We start from the raw sequence: 24665 nt of genomic DNA on the forward strand, positions 1-24665 counted from the left end.
TATCTTGATCCTTTTTTCCTGCAGGAAAAAGCTACGAACTCCATGGTAGTTGCATCAGACTCTGTTAGATGGCTAATGGGCCCTTCGGGAACAACAGTAACATTCCCGAACGAGGTAGGCTTACCAAGTATATTCGATCCCAAGCCTTGCGGTTACCCTCCTCCTCGAGAGAAATGTGCTGTTCCAACTTGTACAAATCCGTACAAGTACCGAGATTCGAAATCGAAGCTTCCCCTCTGCAGCCTGCAATGCTACAAGGCTATGCATGAATCGTTTACCGCGTGTTAGAGAACGGCACTCGGCGGTATGATCCGGCAGGAAACTACGATCGTATCAGTTGTGTACATAAGTTTGTGGATGGATACTATACTTGTGATACAATACTAATATATGGAGTGTAGGAGAGAAGGGTAACAATTAATAAGGACTTGAATATTGCCTTGTATACTAATATATGATCGTGATAATGATAGTGTTGTGATATTTGTATCCATTTCTTGTTGAACATGAATTTTCTAATTATTAAGAAAAATAGAATATATATATATATATATATTTAAAAAAGAATGAAAAATACCCAAAAATAGAAAATTCATCATGGAAATTGAGAATTTAACAAAGCTTTTTGTTTAACAATCAATATTCAAGAATGGACTAAGGAGGGTTGAATTTTTGATTTTTTATATAATTTAAATATTTTTTTTGTTTTTATAGATGATTTATTTTTAACTCTCTTAAAATTTTATAAATTCACCTCTTGTTTGTATTCGTTTTAGTCTGCTTTCTATGTTCTGGCTATTGAGTTGTTTTGGGTGTTATATCGTTAAATAATTAAAAATAATTTTACCTTCCTTACATGAGTAGTCCAATGGTTCGAAATATTTACCCAGTCGACTTACTATCCATTTTGCTTATTCTTGCTCTCCATTGTCCAATTCTTCAATTTCTTCTGTTTTGGCAATAGAATTGTCATGGAAATCCTCCTTGTAATACCCCAAATTTTGGCTACTGACCAAAATGTAAATTTTGAAAGTTTAGTGGTCAAAGTATAAATTTAGAAAAATTTAGGGACAAAAAATATAATTTATAAAAGTCATATATTTTGGCCCGTAAATGGATAGTTTGTTCCGAAATAATTGTTTTCTTGTGAATCAGAATTAGTATTAAAAGCTACAAAGCTCGTTCTTGTTCAACTGATGAAATCAATGTTGCATCCCAACGTCAAGGTCCGTGTTGGAGCACACCAAATATTTGCAGCTCTTCTTATTCCAAGTTCTAATCGTCCTCGACATGAAGTTGCGTCTTTGCATTCTGGTTGTGTCTATGAACCGAGAAGATGGCATTCCAACACTGCTTCTGCATTTGAATCCATATCAGCGTCACTTGAAAAGCTCCGAAGGGAAAAGGATGGCATCAAATTGGAAAAGAATGGTTATAGTATTCATGAAGATTTTAAAGGAAAGGACAATATCGAAGAGGACCGGAAGCAAGGCCTTGTCATGAAGAGTTCCCGTAATATCTATAATATAACATCTATTATTGACAAAACGGCTGCATCAAACATGGTTGAGGCAGTAAGCAGCTCTCCTGTTTCATGATCATGTTCTATGTGCAATTATCTAGTTTACCTCCTGTCCTTTCGATGCGATCAATCTTTTGTATTATTTTCTCCCCTCAGGAACCATATATCATGAAGCTGACAGAGGATCAGATAATGCAGTTATTGTCTGGCTTCTGGATACAGGCCACTCTGTCCGATAATATGCCGTCAAACATAGAACCTATATCACTTTCTTTTGCACTGACATTAATATCTGTACAATTGAAGGTAAATCGAATCACTACATGGTCTCTTTTACGTTGTCCGTTTGCTAATAATCTTCTAAATTGTCATGTTGCAGAACATCTATGATGACCTTGTGGTTCCCTTCTTCCAACTTCCATTGTCCCTAAAGAATATCGCGTTGGACCCTAGCAATGGTATGTACTATTAATAGGCAAGCTTTCATATCTTAGGATAGGATGTTTAATTTGCCAACTCCCATTGTTTTTTGTGGATATTCCCTGGGATGTTAACTCCGGCATTCCAGCGATCGATTCTCGTGCTGTCAACGGGCATGCTGATGTTTGCAGCTAAGATATGTCAAATACCTGATCTGATTGATCTGATCAAGCCCGTAGTTCCGTTTGACGTAAGTTACTCTTTCCTTGAATCGTTTTAAGCGTGTAACGCGACAAAGTTCGCAGTGTTTCTGGTATATAACCTGTTATGTATATATAATGCAATGTCATTGTTTGTAACCATGCTTATCTATTTTCAGGCTGATTCTTATCTGGGCATCAGCGAAGACTTTCAAGTATTCGTAAGACCTCAGGCAGATGTCAAAAGTTATGGACTTGTTACTGATAATCAGTAGGCCTCTTCTTTGCTATCGGAGTTGCGGGATAAAATATATCGATCCGACAATGTCTTGATTGATATCTTGGTTCAAAATTTGTCGATCATCACCGAGGTGGGACATACTATTAAGAGATGCCCTCTTTCTGTCTCTATATAGTTTCTAAAGCTAATTTTTTGTGCTTGTTAAAGCTGGAGGTAGATGATCTGACGACGCAGTTGTCTGAGCCGTTCACGCCCGATGATGCATTCATGTTTGGCTCTCGATCTACATTTGACTTGGACCACAATCAAATGATTCCCTATTCGAAACAATCACTTTATTTCGATGAGGTATGCCCGTATATTAACATCTTTTTGTACTGAACCAACGTATAACTTGAAAAGCTTGTTGCATGTAATCTATCTTGGTGTTTCGGTGCTTATGTGGCAGGATATTCAAACAAGCTCATTAGTCGAGGATGATACAAGAAGTGAAGTGTCTGTCGTCGGCCTGTCCCACTTCATTCAGAAAGTGGCTGCATCCTCCTCTGCGTCTCATGTTACTGACATTGGGCAGCTCTTGCAGTCGGTAATCTCTCGTACATTTGTCCTGCGAACCTCCAAAAACCATAGAACTTCTGCATGAGATTTTGTAAGATCTTATATTCGTTAATATTACTGCGTTTCATAGGCACTTGAGGTGGCTGGTCGAGTTGCAGCAACATCCGTTTCTACATCACCTCTCCCATACGATACCATGGCTAGCCAATGCGAAGCACTTGGCACCGGTACAATGAAGAAGCTCTCCAACTGGTTGGCCCATGAAAAAGGAGTTGCTGATAAAATTATACCAACAGTTGCTGCTGATAGACACGCGATGATGCTTCAGAAGGTAAATAGAATACATTACTCACTTTTCATGACATTATTTACTCAAAATGATTATGGATCAATCAGTAGCAGTGATTACTGAAAACAAATATGGCTACATCTCGATCATGATCTGCTTTGTCTTTTTCATTTGCATGTCTCTATCACAGATGTCAAATGAAAGTGCTTTAACCAGAGCTGTCTCACAGATCGACCCATGTTTGTCTAAGAGGTTGCCTCCCGCTAGCCCGTTCGACAACTTCCTTAAAGCAGCTCGGTGTTGAACAAGGCACAGGGTATCATAGTTGTTTATGTTGTAAAGCTTTAGAAACTGACTAGATTGTAAAACTTAGGTTCGAACAAAACTGATAATTTGAGGGCTTACATTCCCAAACATTATTGATTCTTGTGTTCATTTTGCTCTTCAAAGTTGAAAGAGCTAGTTTTAAGCACTGCATAGGATGGAGTTCAAAGTTATTGTCATATTATGATCAAATGAATGTGAATTGCTGTCCAAGTGGTTCTTGGTTCTAAGGAAATGAGACAGGTGACTCGACCCATCGAACCGTAGCCTCTTTAGATTTTGTCACTCGTATGTATCTTCAGCGGACATGCCTTGCAACACTGTGTCCTCTGAGCATTTGCAAGATTCGTTGCTCCATCGACATGAGCAGCTCTAATGTTGTAAAAATAAAGCTTCACATCCCCCTTCAATGCACAAGCTACAGAATGAGAGCCCAAATCAAAGAAATCTGGGGAAGTAAATTGCAAACTTTGAAGAACAACTGTCAACTCTCATACAAAGCATAAAAGCCGATTTCTACAAAGAAGGTTAAAATAAAGTAACTTTAAACAGAGATAAAACACCTAAACAATTGAATGAAAGTTTAAACCAGAAGTTAGAAAGAGGACCTGAATCTGAAATAAGTAGCATGTTCTGAGGAATCGAGGAGGATATTGAAGTATCCATTGCAAGAAAAAGCATATAAATGGATGCTGCAGAAATGGGAACAAGACAAATCGGAACTATCTTTTTATAAACATGATAAAACCACTTGACATTCTCTCAGATCAATTGATCAACAATGCCAATAAATAATTGGTCATGGTAATACAAATCAGTTTTTTTTTAAAGGTTATCAGCTGCCTGGGATGTTATACAGATGTCCTTCAATGTCAGGAACAAAGCCTTTGTCCACCATTTCCTCTTTAACTATCTCATAAGTTGTTCGATTTGGGACCAAACCTTTCTCTAACATCTCATTAAGAAGTCCATTTGCCTCTTCCAATTTACCCTTCTTGCATAAACCCTTTATTAGCACATTGTATGTCACAACATTAGCCCGCATCCCTTCTTTCTCCATTCGTGTTTTAACGTTCAATGCTGCTCTGAGGTTTTCCTCCCTGCAATAGCCATCCATCAAAGTATTATACGTTACATGATTCGGTCTCAAACCTATCTTAACCATCTCATCTAAGACTCTTGCAGCCTTTCTCGACTCTCCATCCTTGCACAATGCACCGACCAGTATGTTATATGTAACAAAATCAACTTTCACACCTTTATTTTGCATTTCATCCATGAGCTTTGTTACGATCGCAATGTTTCCTTCTCTACATAAACCAGCAATTAAGCAGTTATATGTCGAAATATTAGGGAAAATACCTCTATCTAACATAGATTCGCGCAGAGCAAATGCGTCTTCCATTCTCCCATCCTTACAATAGGCGTCTATCAGAGTATTATATGTTATAACAGTAGGAGCAATTCCTCGTCTTACAACATCATCGAACAAGTCAGTACCTTCCTTCATCTTACCCTTCTTACAGTACCCATTTATAAGTGCATTGTAAGTAACAACATTCGGCTCCAAACCAGATCCTACCATTTCATCCAGCATACGGAAAGCCTCATCAAGCTTCCCTTCCAAACAGAGTGTATTAATCAAAGAATTATATGTAACCACAGTAGGCTTCATACCTTGTGTCTGCATTTCCCCAAACACCTTCATAGCTGCTGATAAATTCTCATCCTTGCAAAACCCATCGATCAATATATTGAAAGTAATCTCATTCGGTCTAACTTCGTTCGAAATCATTTCCTTCAATATAGCATCCGCTTTGTACATTTTCCCGATCCGACCTTTCTTACAATAGCCACCAATAAGAGTATTATAGGTAATCACATCTGGCAAGATCCCCCATGCCTTCATGTCCTGAACAACATCACTAGCCTTATTCAATTTCCCAACTTTACACAGTCCATTGATCACAGTATTAAAACTTATCAAATTAAACTCAATTCTCCTCCTAATCATCTCTTTATAGACATATTCCATATATCCAATCTTCTCCTCCCTCACCAAAGCACTCAACAGAGGATTACACGACGATACCGATAACTTAAAACCATAGTCACCAGCTCTCTTAAAAGCCTCAAATCCTAAATCAATTTTCATATGATTCACATAAGCCAATATCAACATATCAGCAATTATAGAACCAGCACAAAAACTATCACCAGATATTGAAATGGCATGAAAAATAGAAGAAACTGAAATGGGGTTCTCATTCTTCAAAAAGCCATGTAAGAAAGATCTCATTTTCGGATACTCTTTAGAATTTGCAAGAGAATGTAACAGCATACAACTATGTTCTAATGAATGGGAGAGATTAAACTCTTTCTCTGACCATTTATAGTACCTACAAGATATGAAGAAAAATCGAATAAACACCCAAAGGAAAAGAAAGAAAGAAAAATTGGGTACACTTCAAGCTGGGTTCTTTAGAGTAGTACCTTAGTGTGAGGCAAGAGTCAATCCTAGAATCAAGCAGTTGTTGCAGAAGTGTGATGGGGTTTTCGTTTTGGAGATGGGTTTTGAGGCTTCCCCAGTGTTGTTTTGATATGAGTTCGGTTACGATTGGTAATGGAGTGTTGTCTGAAAAGAATGGCCTTAGGGAGTGTTTGTTTCCCGAGAAAATGTTCCCGAGTCTAAACTTTCCACGGAAAAGGTTGGGCCTTGGATGCATCTGGTCGAGATTAATTATAGAAGATATCAAATTGATATGTGCACGATTGAATTAAGGGAGGAATTGAAGAAGAGTCAAGGATCATAAAGGAAGAAGATGAACAGAGAGAAGAGAGAACGTTGTAGTTCTCTTTCGATTGGGTTTATACTCTATAAGGGCAAAACCGTAACTCACTTTAAAATCCAAGGGTTTAGGAAAGGTTTTACCTATTAGTAAACTTCATCTTCGACCTCCGCTAAGACCCAATTTTCCTCCTTCAAGCTTCTTCGCCAATGGTGCATTTCCCGTTGCCATTTTAACCACTTTTATCAAATAAAATTCCTTTTCTGCCCCTTCGATGCTGAAACTCTTTTTATCCTCCTCCAATCGTGCACACTGCATCAGCACGGTAGCTCCTAGCCTCCGAGTTAAGCATGACTCGAATTCGCTCTTCGATCCAGCGAGTCGATTCACCGGATTGACTCGGCGGAGCCCTACGAATTCGCTCTTCCGGGCTTTCTTCTGTTCTGATTCCAGTGATGGGTCCGGATCGGGTTCCGAGTCCCAACCGGTGGTTGAGGTCGAGGAAAAGGGAGTTGAGTCCGAGTCCGATGGGTCTGACTCGAAAGCATCGTCAGCTATTGTGCCAGCTTACCCCAGGCCAGAGGATTACTTGACGGTTAGTTTCGAAAATTATGAATCTTTGAAGGGAAATGGATGACAGGAAAATGCTGTTGAATTTTGCTCAATGTTTATTGGTTTTACTTATGTAAAGTTGGTCCTTTCGTAATCTTTCTCGTGAATTTTCTTTGTTTTGGACATTAACAGATCATGTGTAATGAGGTGGCATGATTGGAATTGATAAAATGAGAATACATTTGTGAACCTGCAAATTGTTAGTTTTCACTGTATATTTTTCCTTCAACATTGTGCAACAACAAACTGTGAAGAATTCTACTTGATCGAATTTGTCGAAATCATGATCTGTATTTTCAAAGAAAGCTCTGTGTTTGTTCTCTCCTAGATTTGATTAAACATATTCTTTTTGTTTTTGTTTTCAGGTTTTGGCGTTACCCTTGCCACATAGACCTCTTTTCCCAGGATTTTACATGCCTATTTATGTTAAGGTAGATCCTGCCATCTACTTTCATGGATTATGAAATTCTCATCTTTTTTTCCCCTTAGGGTAGTAACTAGTAATATTTATAGACTTAGGATCTATAGCCGATGTTGATGAATTGTAAATTTGGAGCAATTTTCTATCGATTCGATTGTGGATCATATCTTGACCCTTGAAGTGGCACCATTTTATAGATTAGATTCACCGCAAATCTGTGATTTTGTAGCTCTAGAGAAGTCCACACGATGCTGTGAATTATACTACTTAACAGCGGTGAAAATATCCTGTTGAGTTTGTTGCTTGCGATATTATCTAGGCATAATGAGGTCAATGGATTCTCTTACCAACACGCTTTGTCGAGCAGGATCCTAAGTTGCTATCAGCTTTACAAGAAAGCCGGAAAAGGCAAGCTCCGTATGCTGGTGCTTTCCTTCTTAAAGATGAACCAGGGACTGAGTCCAGCCCTAGTTCTGAATCAGAGGAAAGTGTATATGATATTAAAGGAAAGGAATTGTTTAATCGTCTTCATGAAGTTGGCACCCTTGCTCAGGTATCTATTTTTGTGGCTATTCTTTTAGCTAAAAGGCATTATGTCTTGATTAGTATTGAGTGCAGTACTGAGTGGCAGTTGCAACATATAATGTGTCCACTAATGCATGTATCTATAATCTGATATTTTCAGATTTCAAGTATCCAAGGAGACCAGGTTATCCTTATTGGTCACAGGCGGCTTCGAATAACAGAGATGGTGGGTGAGAGAGATCCTAAATATATCGTGTTAGCCAATGATAATCTGGTGTTCATGTAAAAGGATATTCATAATACGTAAGTGGAACGTTTGTTTTATGCAAAGCTTCTGAACTTGAACATCTTGATTTCTATACAGGTCAGTGAAGATCCCCTTACAGTCAAAGTTGATCATCTCAAGGTATGTTGTCCATATGTTTTCACTTCCAGAATTTTATGATCAAAATTTAAACACGGTGAATAGTTATTAGTCTATTGATTCACCAGATGTCGTTATGCTGCAGGAAAAACCTTATGACAAGGATGATGATGTCATAAAGGCAACACCCTTTGAGGTTATATCAACCCTAAGAGATGTTCTGAAAACTAGTTCCCTTTGGAGGGATCATGTTCAAACATATAGTCAGGTCAGGTGCTTTCCTTCTTCCAAATTTTTAATATTTTCTTTATGTTTCTTTATTTATTTTTTGATAAAAGTTGGAGGTCTCATTAAAAACTCCCTTTATATTCGCCCATATACTAACAAGTGTGTTAACGAACATTGGAAGGAAGAAAAGAGTACCTCATATTTCATTAAATAAAACACCCAATATATATGAAAACACGGAATACCCTCAAACGGGGATATACACCATTACAAAAAACCATAACCACCTAAAACTCTCGCCTCCTCGACCACAAAAATCCAAAGACAATCACCCTATACCTAAGATATACCTCCAGCAAAAGAAAACAAGCCAACACTTAATAACATACAGAAAAAAACCACTGCAACCATAAAAAGGAAAAATCTGCCTCTGAAGGGAACTCCACAAAATACCATCACGATCCAAAATCAGCAAAAAAATTCAGCTCCTAAAGATATCTTCAATGGAACAAAACCTCACTTCCTTCCCATCAATCAATGTGTCCTTGCAACTTAATTCAGAACACTTTTCTTTTGCTTGCATTTCTTCACCACACGATTTTTTCTTAATTTCCCAGGGAAAGGGGGCACTGCTGGGGTATCTTCCTTTACTTGTATTGCGTCACAGGGTAGACCATTAGAAGTAATGAGACCCATCATAAGAACATCTTTCAAGGCCCTGGGGCTAACTCCATCAGAATGATCAACTGATTTATTAACTAGATGCTCTACGATATTTAATTTTGATTGATCCAAGGCCTCCATTGAATGAAACCCTGAATCTGAACAAGGGGAAGGAGACAATCCTGACCTAACACCGGTAGACCCGCTTTTAATAAGATCATCCTCATCAAATTTGTTACTCGAATTCTCATCACTTTTGGCACTCTTCATGAGTGAAAAATTTTCTATGTTGGCAACTTCAATTGCAACATCTTCGACGGGGCAATTTAAACCTGAGGAGAACACCGACGATCCTAACAGAGAATTCTCCGTCGATGCCCCAAGAGAACAAATCAAATCTAATGAATCATCGACTTCCTCAGGGATCCAAGACTTTGGTTTGAAAGAAGGCTCAACTTCATGATCCATGATTTAAAAAAAAATTAGCACCGACATTCAAACCCAATGACTCGTCAATTCTCACTTTATCCTTTGTGAGGATTTGAATTTTTGCCCGATCAAAGGAAATTGAGAGCTTTCGTCAATTGCTAATAATTTGTCCCACCTAGCTGCAATGTTTTTGAAAGTACCACAATTCCAAGCGTGAAAAGGAATTCCTTCGCAAACTACCCACACTCGTTGGCACTCCACCACTAGACTCTCTGACCAAGCTTCAACTTTGGAAAACCACTCTGCAAGAGTCTTTGATTGTTCATTCTTCACCCTTCTCAACGTAGCAGAGTCCTCAAATATCATTAGAACAACATTCCCAACAGCTCTCATTAACGAGAAACCAGTGAGTCCTTTGTCTTGCATTTGGCTAGCAAGATTGCCGATTATGTTTTTTTATATCTTCTCTTTGTGTTTTCTAGAGCTTGTTTTTCCTCTATGTATTTGTACTTTCCTCCAAATATTCCCTTAAAGAAGGTGGAGCCTCCATTGAGTTTCACATTAGATAGACATCATATATTTGTAACTTCTGCAAATGTTCAAAGATTATTTTAATATCACATTGAGTTGGTATTTCTTCATGTCAATTGCCTGCACTAGAAATTGTTATATGTTTATCATATTACTACCAAAACTATTATGTGTTTTGTTCAATTAACTTTCTTAATTTAATTGTGAAATCCTTTTCTTTTTCCTTCTAATGTTTTGCAGCATATAGGTGATTTCAATTTTCCAAGGTTAGCAGATTTTGGAGCTGCAATATCTGGTGCAAACAAACTGCAATGCCAGCAAGTTCTTGAAGAGCTGGATGTAAGTTGCTTCGATACATTGTAATTTTGATTAGTTATCTTTGAGATCTATTTCCGGTTTGGTTGGTTTTGTATTTGGGGACATCTTTTATGTGAATCATTATGGAATAGGCTTTGGCACCTATATGTTTGTGTTTATATATTTAGAGACCGAACCGAAGTAGTTATCTCCTCTTGAAACTGTTCCATACTGTTTCCATTAGGTGCATAAGCGATTACAACTTACACTGGAGTTAGTTAAAAAGGAAATGGAAATCAGCAAGATTCAGGTACTTGATGCCATTGAATCTCCTTGCACCTGTACATTATTTAATTTTTTTTCTTTTATTATCTTTGGTAGGTCTAAATTATTTATGCTTATTTTTAGGAATCAATTGCGAAAGCAATCGAGGAAAAGATAAGTGCTGAACAACGCCGGTACTTGTTGAATGAGCAGCTTAAGGCGATAAAGAAGGTATTTGATTCTGATAAATTATTAATGATATTTCTCTTAGGTAGTGCTAATGCTTTTACCAATTTATCTTTATAATATACAGTCAAATTTGCCCCCATATGATCATTTCATTTTCTGTAAACTTGTGTGTCTATTATTTTTTTCCAACTTTTTCTCCTCTGTAGAAATTAGAATGAATTTCATTTGTTCTGGTTCAGGAACTTGGGTTGGAAACGGATGACAAAACTGCACTTTTAGGTTAGTTCTGTTTCATGTCTTATTTGGCCGAATTACAATATAGTATTTACCTGCTTACTTTTCCTTTCTTTTTCTCCCCACTTTTACAAAATAATTATTTGCATGCATGGATGCTCTCCTTGGACGTAATTTGTTGTTGAAGTCATTTTTCGTATGGATGAAGAACTAGTTTAATTTTTTTTTAATTTTAGATTTGAAATTGAAACTATTATTGTCACATTTAGTATACTTTTTCTGTTCCTTTCTTGCAGCAAAATTTAGGGAAAGACTTGAACCAAATAGAGAGAAATGCCCACCTCATGTCTTGCAAGTTATAGAAGAGGAGCTAACAAAACTACAGCTGTTAGAGGCCAGTTCAAGTGAATTTAATGTAACTCGTAACTATCTGGATTGGTTAACAGTACTGCCCTGGGGGAATTACAGGTTTGGTTTCCAGCGTTACATGTTAGGACTTACGCGAATTCTGAATATGATTTGGCATTGAAGTCATATAAATATATTTCTTAAATGATTTCTGATTTGCACACACAAATGATCGTGATATTACGATTTGATAATCAGTTTTAGTTCACTGTGCCACAAATAGTTCTCTTCCCTGTATTAATCTATAATCCTGTAATAGTCATGCTTGATAGTGAGGCAGAATAACTAAAGAACAACTGGGAAAATTTTAGTAGTTCCATATGTATATATATATAAGTCTAATGTTATTTGTTTCTCTATGCAGTGATGAGAACTTTGATGTTATTCGGGCGCAAACAATTCTTGATGAAGACCATTATGGATTAACTGATGTTAAGGAAAGAATATTGGAATTTATAGCTGTCGGAAAACTCAGAGGAACTTCACAAGGTTGGTCAAGTTTATTTTCTTTTATAGAGTTGTATTGATGTTTAGGTGAAAGGAATGTTTTATTATTCTTTCTGTGAGCCACAATTCATCTTTTCCACTTGTGTTCCATGTCGGTGAAGTGGCATTGACCAATCTCCACTTTGTACCTAAATATTCTAAACAACAGTTTGCAGTGAGAGTAAATCTCACACTAAATAAAGCTAGTAAATATATTTGGCAGCTCTGTTATGTAAACTATTGCATGAGATGGTTAACCTATTCTTTATGGATGATCAAATGTTTCAAAATTTTCAGTTGAATTTTATCTATTCTTCCCTGGTAAGAATTGAAGTGGTTTTAGGCTTCTGTTGAATGAATAAAAATCTTGAGAAACCAACCCCTTTTATCTTATTTTCTTTAATAACAGCCTTGGCTATGTTCTTGTAAGGAATATGGTTGATGTAGTGAGCTCCTACCGGTTTGAGTTTGGTTACTTTTTACTCGGACATGTAGTTTCCTAACATTGTTTTGTTAAATTAATCTTGTTGAGCCGAATCATCATTATGCTTCAACATTGTTGCATACAGTTGAAGGTGTACAAAACTGGCTATCTGTTTAATAACATCAGAGGCTCATTCATGATCTTTTTGTTATGGGTGCAGGTAAAATTATCTGTCTCTCAGGCCCTCCCGGTGTGGGAAAAACTAGTATTGGCCGTTCCATTGCCCGTGCTTTGAACCGCAAGTTCTATCGGTTCTCTGTTGGGGGACTGTCTGATGTTGCTGAAATCAAGGTAGTTGTGCACCTTATTCTCTGATTGTTATCAGTAAATGTCTGATATCCTCATTGACTTGGTTTCTTGTTTAAATCCTAATTAATTCCCAGGGACATCGGCGGACCTATATTGGTGCCATGCCAGGGAAGATGGTGCAGTGCCTGAAAAATGTTGGGACTGCTAACCCTCTTGTTCTAATTGATGAGATAGACAAGGTATCTTAAAATCTAATGTTTGAAAACTTTGCATGGATGGTGTGCTTTAGGGTAGTACGGTGTTTCGCTCTTCACTTCCTTGAATATTGGCTTTCTGCCATTTAGTCTTCTTGAATTTAATCGGTTGACCAGTTCAATTCTATAACAATGGCAGCTGGGGAGGGGACATGCTGGCGATCCAGCAAGTGCTTTGCTAGAGCTCCTTGATCCTGAGCAAAATGCTAACTTTTTGGATCACTATCTTGATGTCCCAATTGATTTATCGAAGGTAAGTTGGTTTATGATTTAGAGGGTCCACGCTAGCTTGCTTTTTGATCATTTTCAAGCATTTTTGTAAGATTTAAGAGGAGAACTTGATGCCTCACATGCCTTAAGCATTTGGTTGCAGGTCCTATTTGTTTGCACGGCAAATGTTGTGGACAACATACCGAATCCTCTCTTGGACCGAATGGAGGTCATTGCTATTGCTGGTTACATCACTGATGAGAAAATGCACATCGCTAGAGATTATCTGGAGAAAACTGCATGAGAAGCATGCGGTGTCAAACCCGAACAGGTTTTTCCTCTCTATACCTGCTTTTTTTTTGTCCCCCCTTTCCCTCAACATCCGTGTCTGCGCATGCATGAGCAGTTATACGATCGTGTAACATACAAGCATAGAGATCCAAAATGGAGAATAGCTATCTGGATTAAGTCGCTTTCAATCTCTAAGTTTGAATAAACATGGATTCCAACTTGAGTTAGTATAAAATCTCTCTTCTTTCATGCATGTAATAAAAAGCATGATCGGTGGCTTTGAACCCTTGTCTGTGATAACTTCTGAACTAAGTTACTATAGTTTGTGCCGGTAATGCTGACGTCAGCTAAATAGCAGATTACCTCATACATGTTATCTTTATTTCAATTTTATCACGGCGGTGTTTTTGTTTTTGATGGAGAAATTTTAAAAAAAATGTAAGGAGTGTATTTTTGACTTCTCATCAAGCTGTTTCTTCCAGGTTGAGATTACCGATGCAGCTCTTCTTGGCCTAATAGAAAACTACTGTCGAGAAGCAGGGGTTCGGAACCTTCAAAAGCACATTGAAAAGATCTACCGTAAGGTTTGCACAAAGCGAAAAATTTTGGGACGGTTACTAGGTTTCAGTCATAAAGCATTGCAGTGAACAGTCACACGGATTCACATGAACATGCACTCTCTTTCTCCCCAGTCATATATCTCTAGGAATTGTGTGAAATCTGGATATTGATTAAAACCATGTTGGTGTATGGCAGATTGCTCTTCGACTTGTGAGAGAAGGATCATCAAATGAGCCTGACATTAGTGGAAAATCGGTCGAGCCTGCCAATGCCAAAGCAGAAGTTGATGATGAATCTGATCATCATGCAGCTGCAAACAAGACTAATGTCGATGATGAATCAGTAGGGAATATAAGTCATGAATCTGAAGCCTCGGTTCAGGTTGACACAGTTCAGACAAATGACCAGCCCAAGGATTCAAAGGTATTTTAGAAGTTATTAATTTCTAAAAGGCGGTTTGGGTTTGGGAATTCGGGAAAACTTGCTTTAGTTGCGTAATCCGGTCACTTATTCCTTTAATTGCTCATTCAAAATACTTTTCCTGCAGGGTGCAACAGACGGTAAAGAACATCATGAAACTGAAGCAATCGAGGCAGTTGAAAAGGTGTTGGTGGATACCTCGAACCTAGCCGATTTTGTTGGGAAACCAGTTTTCCATGCGGAGCGCCTCTACGATCAGACTCCAGTTGGTGTCGTGATGGGTCTAGCTTGGACTTCCATGGGTGGCTCCACCTTGTACATTGAAACTACAGTGATTGAGCAAGGAGAGGGGAAAGGGGCACTTCATCTCACCGGTCAACTCGGAGATGTCATGAAAGAAAGCGCACAGATTGGTCACACACTTGCTAGAGCCATTTTGCTGGAGAAAGAACCAGATAACCCCTTCTTTGCCAATTCCAAGCTTCATCTCCATGTCCCTGGTGGAGCCACCCCAAAAGATGGACCGAGTGCCGGTTGCACCATGATCACTTCATTGCTATCCCTTGCCATGAAGAAGCCTATTAGGAAGGATGTAGCAATGACCGGAGAAGTCACCCTGACCGGGAAGATTCTTCCAATCGGAGGGGTAAGCTAAACAGACCCTTTATTTACTTTTTCGGGTCATATATCACAACGTAAACTTAAGAAAACTACTTTTTCAACAGGTGAAGGAGAAGACAATAGCAGCAAAGAGGAGTGAAGTGAAGACGATCGTGTTCCCGTCTGCTAACAGACGTGATTACGACGAGCTTGCTGCAAATGTAAGAGAAGGTCTCGATGTTCATTTCGTCGATGACTACAGTCAGATATTCAGTTTGGCATTCGAATATGACGATAATAAGATGGGGAATTAGGTTTTATTTCCAGCCAATGGTTCAGAAGGGTTTTTGCCTGAATATTCTTTGCAACTGATCCTGGAACTCAAAACCCAGATTTAAATGGTGAATCACATCAAAATTTTCAGACTTCAAATTAATATTGTTGCATTATGTATCTCTTCTTCCTTTCTGAAAATCAAAGGTTGTACCTTCATTATCATAATCATAAAATCTTCAGCATTTCATATTAAGCCGTCCATCTTTACATTTAAATTAACGTCTTTTTTATGGGTAAACTACGCATTTAGTACTTAAACTATTAATTTTCGTCCATTTTAGATTTTTTTCTTCAAAATCATACTTTATGTTTAGTTTTTGTTTCATTTTAGTACCAGTTGTTAAAAACGTAACGTGTTTAGTACATAAACTATAAATTTTAGTCTGTTTTAATACTTAAACTTTAAAAAAAAAATCAAAATTTAATGTTAAATTTTGAACGGAGTACTAAAATTAATAGTTTAAGGATGAATGTGAATAATTGAGGGGAGCGATAAACTATATTTGAGATGAAAATGAAAATTATTTGAGTTCATTTGGTTATAATTTGAATTAATAATTTAAATTTAAATGAAAATGCGTTCATAATATAAATATGAGTAGAGAAAATCGCCTCAGTGACCAAAAAAAAGTTATAATATACGATTTTAACCAACTTTTTTTGGATTTGCCAAAATGACCAACAAATTCGCAACGCGAAATAAAAATCGCAACGCGATCCCCAGAATCGCAAATCAGTTTCCAAAATCGCAACGCGATTCTTGAAAATCGCGATGCGATAGTACAAATTCGCATTGCGATTTTCCATAATCGCAACGCGAATATGAAAATCGCAACGCGAACACATAAATCGCAACGCGTATCCGTAAATCGCAACGTGTATCCGTAAATCGCAACGCGTATGGGTAAATCGCAATGCGTATCCGTATATCGCAACGCGTATCCGTAAATCGCAACGCGTATCCGTAAACCGCAACGTGTATCCGTAAATCGCAACGCGTATCCGTAAATCGCAATGCGTATCCGTAAATCGCAACGCGTATCCGTAAATCGCAACGATAATCCGTAAATCGCAACGCGTATCCGTAAATCGCAACGATAATCCGTAAATCGCAACGAGAATCTGTAAATCGCAACGATAATCCGTAAATCGCAACGAGAATCTGTAAATCACAACACTGAAATTTTGGGTATATAACACTGAAATCATAAACTAAATCCCTAAATCGCAACTCATTCCATCTCCATCTATCACTCTCTCCGGCGACATCCGTTCCTATATCCAACGACATCCTTCCCAATCCGGCAACAGGTTTTAGTTTCGCAGCTCGTCTGTTTAGTAAATTAATTTACAACCATGAAATCATCTAATGTTGATCATGTTTGGATAGATTTGTGTTTTGGAGGGTCATGGGATAATGTTCATGGTGTTTTACAATATATGCCTTTACCCATGAATCTTCAACTAAAATTGTCTTTACAAAAGTTAACTTATGAAACTCTAATGCTACGTGTTTCAAATAAATTGAATTTAGAGCCCCTAAGTGGATTTAGGCTATCTTATCAGAGAAATGGTAAAGTTTATTTGTTAACCGACAATGAAGATGTTGAACGATTCATTGCTTACATTAGTGTTTCACAAGATGATGTTACATTGTATGTTGTTGAACCTAGAAGTAGTATTGTTGGGTCAGTAGCGGGTAGTAATCAACTAAGTTTTTCTCAAAACCCACAACCTTTCTCTAATCCAAATCCCAATCAACTTTCAGCACCAAATTCCGGTTTTCGTATTGACCAGTTAGACGATGATGAGCCAACAGAAAAAATTGTGAGTACTAGTCAGTATTCGAAATTTGGTCTTGGTCAATATCCGGACTTTGATATTGGTCATACACGGATTTTGATGATGTTTCAGAAGAAGAAACAGACCATGCGTGTAATGATATTGATATTGGTCAATACCCGAATTTTGATGATGAAACAGCCGTTGCCGAAGAATGTAATGTTGATGATAATGAGGAGGAAGTTACGACTGTGAATGAACATGTTGAACATCCATTCTGTAATTCATATAATCCTGAAGAAGAAAAAGAAGAAGAAAAAGTCCCCGAAGAAAAGAAAATGCCACGGGCGTATAACTGGAATATGCCAGAATTACTTCAGATACCGGAAGAAGAGTTGATAAAGAAAGCAGTTGATTGTTACACAAAAGTTATTCGTATCAAGAAAGATGATTGTTTTGATACAAAGGAAGACTTGAAGATAGCTTTATATACGAAATGTGTGGAAGATGGCTATCAACTAAAAGTTAACAAATCAAGCAAAGATCGTTTCGAAACAAGGTGTATGATTGACAAAAACTGTACGTGGCGTATGATTGCAAAGAGAATAAAAGATTGTAAAATGTTTCAAGTTAGGACTTTTATTGATAAACATACATGTTCAAGAACCCAAGTTTTTCCTCACCATAGACAGGCAAACAAAAAGGTGTTGGGTGGTTTTCTGGCTGAGTTAATGTTTTTGAATGGCAGGGTATATCGGGGACATGAAATTATGACTGACATGAATGCTCGGTTCAAGATTAGTATATCATATTCTCAAGCTTGGAGAGCCAAATGTTATGCCTTGGAATTGTTGAGGGGGTCGCCAGAAGCATCGTTTGCCCAACTGCCGGCTTATTGTCACAATTTAAAGCTGAAAAATCCTGGGTCGGTAACTCATATCAAACAGATAGAGATGGACGCTTTGAGTTGCTGTTTATCGCCATTGGTGCTACGGTTAGTAAATCAATATAATTTTGTTGACTCATTTTTGTTAGTTACATGCATTTCACATTTAAATGATTATATTTCTTGTGTATATTATTTTGTAGATTCGTTCGTTTATTACTTGCATGCGCCCAGTTATTATAGTTGACGGAGCACATTTGAAAGGTCGATACCTTGGAGTAAACTTATTAGCAGTAGCCATGGATGCTAACAATGGGATATTGCCAATAGCTTACGGGGTTGGCAAATCTGAAACCTCTGATTCATGGACATGGTTTATGGGGCATCTTAGGGATTGCATAGGTCCTATTAGCAATCTGACAATCATATCCGATAGGGCAAACTCAATTGACAACGCTGTTAGAAGGTGTTTCCCAGATGCTTTTCATGGACTTTGTGGTGTTCATTTGTATAGAAATCTAAAATCAAGGTCTGCTGGTATAAAAAAGCACAAATGGACATACTGGAAGGCTGTAAAAGCTTATCGGGAAGTGGATTTCAATAAGCATATAAATTGTTTAAGACGTGTTTTGCCTCAGTGTGCTCAAACACTAGAAGATGTCGGGTTTGAAAGATGGTCAAGAGTACATCAACTTGGAGCAATATATGGTTTCATGACGTCTAATAGTGCAGAATCAATCAACGCTCTAAGTCGTCATTCCCGGAAATTACCCATTACTATGTTAATGGAGTTTTTTCGAGCCTCTATTCAACAGTGGTACTACAAGAAAAGAAACCATGCAGGTATTATTTCTTTGAATTCGTAACTTATCATATTTATATATTTTACTAAGTATTGTTTATTTAAATTTACAGGAACATTGGAACATCGTGTTACACCATGGACTGAAAAAAGATAACGAAACGTGTTGTGAAGTCAACGTCATGGAGAGTTGAACCATGTTCAAACACTTTGTTTCAAGTACTGGATAATAACTTAAATGGGCTAGTCGATCTAAATGCAAAGACGTGTAGTTGTATGAAATGGCAAACATCTGGTTATCCGTGTGGCCATGTTATAAAAGTTGCTCTTCATTTAAACCAAGATGATTCAAGCGCATACGCTATGGATTGCTACACTACATAAGTTTATCGACAGACTTATGCCGAGATTGTCTACCCTATTCCACATCCTTCTGAGTGGGACATACCAGATGACTTACAAACAGTTTTGCCACCAGCCATGGACAGAAGGCTACCTGGCCGACCAAAAGTCACGATCGTATACCGTCTAAGGGTGAAGAGAAGAAGAGATCGACATGTAGTCGGTGCAAGGAAAGTGGTCATACAAGGTTGACATGTGGATCACCAGTGCCATCAAAATCATCTTTTCCTCTACCAAAATATGGATCCTCATCAAAATCCAAAGCTCATATGGTGTCAAGCAAAAGGCAATCATCTTTAAAATCCCAATCACGATTGGCTTCACCTTTTGAGACTGTTAACTTAGGTGATTTTTAAATGCAAACGTTGTATTATGTGGATTTTATGTGTGAACTTTTAACATTTTCAGTTGAATTAATGACTCAGGCCAACCATTTTGACTTAACCAACTCTTGTTATTCAGTTGTTATCACTATTAGGCATGCATTTGACTATCGCAACACGGAAAATACAATCGCAACGCGAAATGAAAATCCCAACATGAAAATCGCAATGCGGAAATGAAAATCGCAACGAGAGAATCGCAATGCGAAATGAAAATCGCAATGCGAAATGAAAATCGCAACGAGAGAATCGCAATGCGAAATGAAAATCGCAATGCGAAATGAAAATCGCAACGACAGAATCGCAATGCGAAATTAAAATCGCAATGCGAAATGAAAATCGCAATGCGAAATGAAAATCGCAATGCGAAATGAAATCGCAACGAAAGAATCGCAATGCGAAATGAAAATCGCAATGCGAAATGAAAATCGCAACGAGATAATCGCAATGCGAAATTATAAACGCATTGCGATTTTCATTTCCGCATTGCGATTTTCATTTCGCATTGCGATTCTCTCGTTGCGATTTTCATTTCGCATTGCGATTTTCATTTCGCATTGCGATAGTCATTTTTGCCTTCAACATAATGCAGATTGAAATCAACAAAATCAACCATTACATTTCAATCAATTAAACAAGCACAAATAAGAATTATGTTCGCATCAATTACACAAATCAACTTTTACAAATCATCTTTTACAAATCAATTAAACAATCAAAAAATAAGCAATAATTCTTATTTCCGATCATCTACTATTGAATCAACTTTTACAAATCAATTAAACAATCAAAAACAATCAATTAAACTATTGAATCAACTTTTGCAGCTCGACATCATTTTCACGCAGTTCACTTCTGAGATTAACCTGCAGAAACCAAACATTTGTTCAAACAACACTTTCTACGCAAATTATTGAATTCTAGTTACTTAACCAAACATTTTCATTTATAAGTATATAAACTTACCAATTGTTTATGGACATTTTTATAACGCGGATGCAGGTAGGCAGCGTCTCGTATATATCGATTTAGCCATATAATGCCGAAACCACAAGCCTACTGCAGCTTTATCTCTATCGGTGGGAGGTAGATACTTGATGCTTCCCGTCGTCAAACGCTCCAACGCCAAGCATACGAGAGGACCACAATCTCCTCTGGCTCCGCTCGTTTGTTGTGGCGCGGTCTCGTCTCTAATAACTGTAATATTGAGCTTCTTTGGCTTCTTGTTTCCAGAACGAGTCCAATAATTGATCGCATCCAAGAATTTAGCCAAATGAGAGCTCCATCCCTTAATAACATCTCTTAAATCAGCCAATGATATGTAATTTATCATGCTGTCATACACTATTGTCTTAAGGGATGGGAGCTGAAGCTCGACGAGAATCCAATGTTTACGTTCCAAAACAGGGATAAACACCTGCAATCATAAGTAATAATTCATTCATTTGCGCACTTATTTCATAAAACCTTTAAACTCAATCTAAAATAAATACTAACCTTATCGACCTCCCACCATGCAGGATAAAGTTTAGCTTGTCCATTGCCCAAATCAAATGATTCATCTCGTGCATTCTTCAAGTGAACGGCGTGAAAAGACGTCGGCATTATTGTATATCGTATATTTTTATTTTTCTTAAGTTTTCTTATTATTAGAAGACGTGTCACCCACGCATCGATATGCTGTTTTACAAAAAAAGACATATATTAGTGACTTACATAAATTTAAAAAAAAAATTAATCAAATTGAAATATAAGAAAAATATAAGACTTACCCCCCCATCGAAATAGCCATTGTCTTCGACCCCTAATAATACGCCCCACCAAGGCCGTTCAAGCAACAAAAAGATATCATCGGTGAGCTTGCATATGTCAGTGAAACACCCCTTGCTCCGCTCATGTAGATAAAAATCAACTGCGGTCTTAGCCCAAAGGGTGTTATCCAAAATTGTGTCCGGTAGTTGTTCCCTCTCCTCTTCAGATACCGGTATGGTACTGGCCGGTAACTCATACGAGAGCCAACTTGAATCCATCATGTCCGGCACGTCAGAGGGTTTCTCAAGAAGCCTACATATGACACCATGTGAATCGGGCTCTTGAATGGTGGGAGGGACCTCTTCAATGATGACAGTGGCCTCTTGAACGGTGGGAGGGGACTCTCGAGGAATGATATGGGGGGCCTCTTCAACGATAGGAGTGGACTCTTGAGGGATGACAGGCGAGTCGGGCTTCTTCTTGCGGTGTCTTCGCACTATTGGGGTGTACGGAGACTTAATAGCACGTGCACGCTGTCTGATGCGTGAACTCCGTCGTGCAAGCATAACCCGACGTAAAGCATCCACTCTATCGGGCCGCTAAATAATTAAATACAAAATCAGTAAATAAACAGACATGATATTTAAACAGTGAAAACAAAGACAAATATGTTTCAAACTTGCATTGTATTCACCCAAGTCATTATTCTATCATAGTTCACAAAATGCATCAGATAACAAAGAAAAATATGTTTCAAACTAATACCCTGAAGTTAGTATTTGTCTTTGTTTTGTCTATTGGTTGAAGTAATGCAATCCATTCAAGTTTCAATTTGCAGAAGAAGAAATAGTTTACTTTCGCAACACGAAACTTAAAATCGCAACGCGAAATGAAAATCGCAACGACAGAATCGCAATGCGAAATGAAAATCGCAACGAAAGAATCGCAACGCGAAATGAAAATCGCAATGCGATTTTGGTTTCGCGTTGCGATCTTGTCGTTGCGATTTTGGTTTCGCGTTGCGATTCTGTCGTTGCGATTTTCATTTCGCGTTGCGATTTTGGTTTCGCGTTGCGATTTTAAGTTTCGTGTTGCGAAAGTAAACTATTTCTTCTTCTGCAAATTGAAACTTGAATGGATAAATTTACTTTCAACCAAAAGACAAAACAAAGACAAATACTATTTCACAGTGTTAAAGAATACACAGTTTAGCAGAATTGGCAGCAACCGAACAAATTTACTTTCAACCAAAAGACAAAACAAAGACAAATACTATTTCACAGTGTTAAAGAATACACAGTTTAGCAGAATTGGCAGCAACCGAACAAATTTACTTTCAACCAAAAGACAAAACAAAGACAAATATATTTCACAGTGTTAAAGAATACACAGTTTAGCAGAATTGGCAGCAACCGAACAAATTTACTTTCAACCAAAAGACAAAACAAAGACAAATACTATTTCACAGTGTTAAAGAATACACAGTTTAGCAGAATTGGCAGCAACCGAATAAATTTACTAAGCAATCTAAGTGAAATGGCTAATCTAAGTGAAATTACGAGTAAATTTATCATTAAGTTAAATATGGAAAATCTTAAACTTACCTCGTTGCGTAGAGTATGAACCTCATTCTGCAACGATACTATCATCTCACGTAGAGCGGCAACCTCACCACGTAAAGTTGACACCTCCACACGCCATGCACCATCGTTATCGCGTAGAGTACCGATCTCCTCACGCAAGGCATTGACCTCATCACGTAACTCCCTTGACTCATCCCGTTGAGGTGGAGGTGGAGAACAGGGAGATAGGAGTCATGGCATCTTTGCCGGTCGCCTATCATGAGGTGATGGTGGAGAAGAGGCTCGATGATGTGACGGGATAGGTGATGGCTCTCGTTCTAGAGATGTATAGTCGGGTCGATCGGGTGATGGCTCTAGGTGAGGTGATGGCTCTCGAATTGGAGGAAGTGGATGCTGCTCATCATCCGTGCCATCAAAAAAATTCTGACTAGCTTGCCACCAATCAGTGGCAAGCTCTTCCTCCGTGGGTGTCAGTCTTTGTAATGGAATGTTGGCCTCCTAAAATATAAAAACTCAAACAAAGTTAAACGTCTACTATTAATAACTTGTTTATATATTATATGAAAGTATTTGTGTTAACTTACATTATTTATTGTGGCATATGGTATTAAGTCTTCCCAATCCAACAGAGTTTTCCTCTTCCAGGAAATAGCCCTGGGAATATCATTTGACGTTTTTATTGCATATGTACGCATGCTGGGGAAAGCCTCGAATATCCAAATCTACAAACAATATAATAACAAAATTAGTAATTGTTAAATAATTAATTATAATTTTAGAAACATTATATAGAAATTCTTACCTTAAAGGCCCAAACAAAGCCTGACAAAGTGTATTTGGACCCATCGCCCCGCAAACTTTTGCGGTCATCAAAGGCAGACGACAACTTAGTCCAGGTAGCTTTCCATATATACGAACCCCACGGAAACAGATTCCATGCATTCAGGTCCTCTACCAATATTATTAGCTCCCGATGAATAGGTTGTCTGGCCTCTCTGCCTAAAAAGCCGGCATACACAAGTAGTAGAAGGCATACTCGGACAACATCGACGTCTTCCATCCGAGTGAAACCAGCTTTCTTATTAAATAATTTCTTCAGGTCGTCGACATGTAGGTTCGGCTTCTCCATTGACTCATCCGGAAAAACCCGGGATAACCATGATGGGCGGGCGATATGACGAGTGTACCGGCCTACATCATCGTGTCCGAATCGTAGACCAGTGATTAAGCAGAACTCCTTCCGCCCAAAGCAAGTATACGCTGGTGGAAAATGAAACCATATCTCTTCCTCACCACGTTGTATACTGTCGGGTAGATTTGATGTCATGGTCTGAAGCCACAAATGGGTCAAATTAGCATCTCCACCCGGATGCTGTACTCTCAGCCATGGCCCGAAGCAGGTTTCCTCAAACAATTGTCTTTGAGCAGGTGAAAGCTTCTTTGCAATTGTAGTTGCCAGGCTGACTTTATTTCTCAAGGTCAATTGAGCCGAAAAAAATTTCTACAAAAACAATAAACATACCAAGTTAGATATACCAAAAACTACACTGTGAAGATATACCAAAAACAATAAACATAAAAAGTAGTAGTTTATTCTTGAAACTAAAATTTGCAACACTGTTTTGTCTTTTGGTTGAAATGAAAATCGCAACGAGAGAATCGCAACGCGAGATGAC

The 24665-nt window shown here is 38.0% G+C and overlaps 4 protein-coding genes and 1 pseudogene across 7 annotated transcripts in view; 4 read left to right on the plus strand and 1 right to left on the minus strand.

Moving 5' to 3' along the window:
- Positions 1-505, plus strand: part of LOC120154733 (stress response protein NST1-like) — a 31308-nt gene extending 30803 nt beyond the window's left edge. For all 3 annotated transcript variants that reach the window (XM_039166388.1, XM_039166385.1, XM_039166387.1), the window contains one exon: positions 25-505. In XM_039166388.1, coding sequence (XP_039022319.1) covers positions 25-288 — 264 coding nt within the window. In that variant the 3' untranslated portion in view covers positions 289-505. The remainder of the gene's footprint in view (positions 1-24) is intronic.
- On the plus strand, positions 307-3534 carry LOC120154722 (annotated as a pseudogene).
- LOC120154726 (pentatricopeptide repeat-containing protein At1g09820-like) lies at positions 3431-6758 on the minus strand. The gene is made up of 3 exons (XM_039166379.1): positions 6048-6758; positions 4163-5953; positions 3431-3972 (listed from the first exon to the last, which is right to left on the minus strand). The coding sequence occupies exons 1-2, from the start codon at positions 6278-6280 to the stop codon at positions 4390-4392; spliced, it is 1797 nt and encodes a 598-aa protein (XP_039022310.1). The 5' UTR covers positions 6281-6758; the 3' UTR covers positions 3431-3972; positions 4163-4389.
- On the plus strand, positions 6603-15480 carry LOC120154725 (lon protease homolog 1, mitochondrial-like). 2 transcript variants are annotated; one of them, XR_005518904.1, is made up of 20 exons: positions 6603-6938; positions 7321-7386; positions 7744-7929; positions 8062-8127; positions 8266-8307; positions 8411-8533; positions 10357-10455; positions 10658-10723; positions 10822-10908; positions 11106-11145; positions 11397-11568; positions 11873-11997; positions 12639-12769; positions 12862-12966; positions 13121-13234; positions 13355-13522; positions 13965-14066; positions 14239-14466; positions 14591-15109; positions 15189-15480. XR_005518904.1 is itself a non-coding variant. In XM_039166378.1 (16 exons), exons 1-16 carry the CDS (start codon positions 6618-6620, stop codon positions 13493-13495), a joined length of 1884 nt encoding a protein of 627 aa, XP_039022309.1. In that variant the 5' UTR covers positions 6603-6617; the 3' UTR covers positions 13496-13630. The 2 variants fall into 2 exon arrangements, 1 of the variants encoding a protein (XP_039022309.1); XM_039166378.1 differs by lacking the exons at positions 13965-14066; positions 14239-14466; positions 14591-15109; positions 15189-15480 and having other exon boundaries at positions 13355-13630.
- LOC120154723 (lon protease homolog 1, mitochondrial-like) lies at positions 13586-15377 on the plus strand. Its single transcript, XM_039166376.1, has 5 exons — positions 13586-13609; positions 13965-14066; positions 14239-14466; positions 14591-15109; positions 15189-15377. Exons 1-5 carry the CDS (start codon positions 13586-13588, stop codon positions 15375-15377), a joined length of 1062 nt encoding a protein of 353 aa, XP_039022307.1.
- Positions 15481-24665: the final 9185 nt, after the last annotated feature.

This window comes from Hibiscus syriacus, unplaced genomic scaffold (assembly GCF_006381635.1).
Source record: "Hibiscus syriacus cultivar Baekdansim isolate YM2019G1 unplaced genomic scaffold, ASM638163v2 tig00111149_pilon, whole genome shotgun sequence".
In the NCBI taxonomy this organism is placed as follows: Eukaryota; Viridiplantae; Streptophyta; class Magnoliopsida; order Malvales; family Malvaceae; genus Hibiscus; species Hibiscus syriacus.

Bases quoted from the DNA above. Each gene is read 5' to 3' on its own strand.
- LOC120154726 (XM_039166379.1), bottom strand. From the start codon at position 6,280: ATGCATCCAAGGCCCAACCTTTTCCGTGGAAAGTTTAGACTCGGGAAC. The intron at 5,954-6,047 runs GTACTACTCTAA...CATATCTTGTAG, and splicing joins GACTCTTGCCTCACACTAAG to GTACTATAAATGGTCAGAGA.
- LOC120154725 (XM_039166378.1), top strand. From the start codon at position 6,618: ATGCTGAAACTCTTTTTATCCTCCTCCAATCGTGCACACTGCATCAGC. The intron at 8,534-10,356 runs GTCAGGTGCTTT...AATGTTTTGCAG, and splicing joins ATGTTCAAACATATAGTCAG to CATATAGGTGATTTCAATTT. The intron at 10,456-10,657 runs GTAAGTTGCTTC...TGTTTCCATTAG, and splicing joins AAGTTCTTGAAGAGCTGGAT to GTGCATAAGCGATTACAACT.
- LOC120154723 (XM_039166376.1), top strand. From the start codon at position 13,586: ATGCATGAGCAGTTATACGATCGT. The intron at 13,610-13,964 runs GTAACATACAAG...TGTTTCTTCCAG, and splicing joins ATGAGCAGTTATACGATCGT to GTTGAGATTACCGATGCAGC. The intron at 14,067-14,238 runs GTTTGCACAAAG...GGTGTATGGCAG, and splicing joins TTGAAAAGATCTACCGTAAG to ATTGCTCTTCGACTTGTGAG.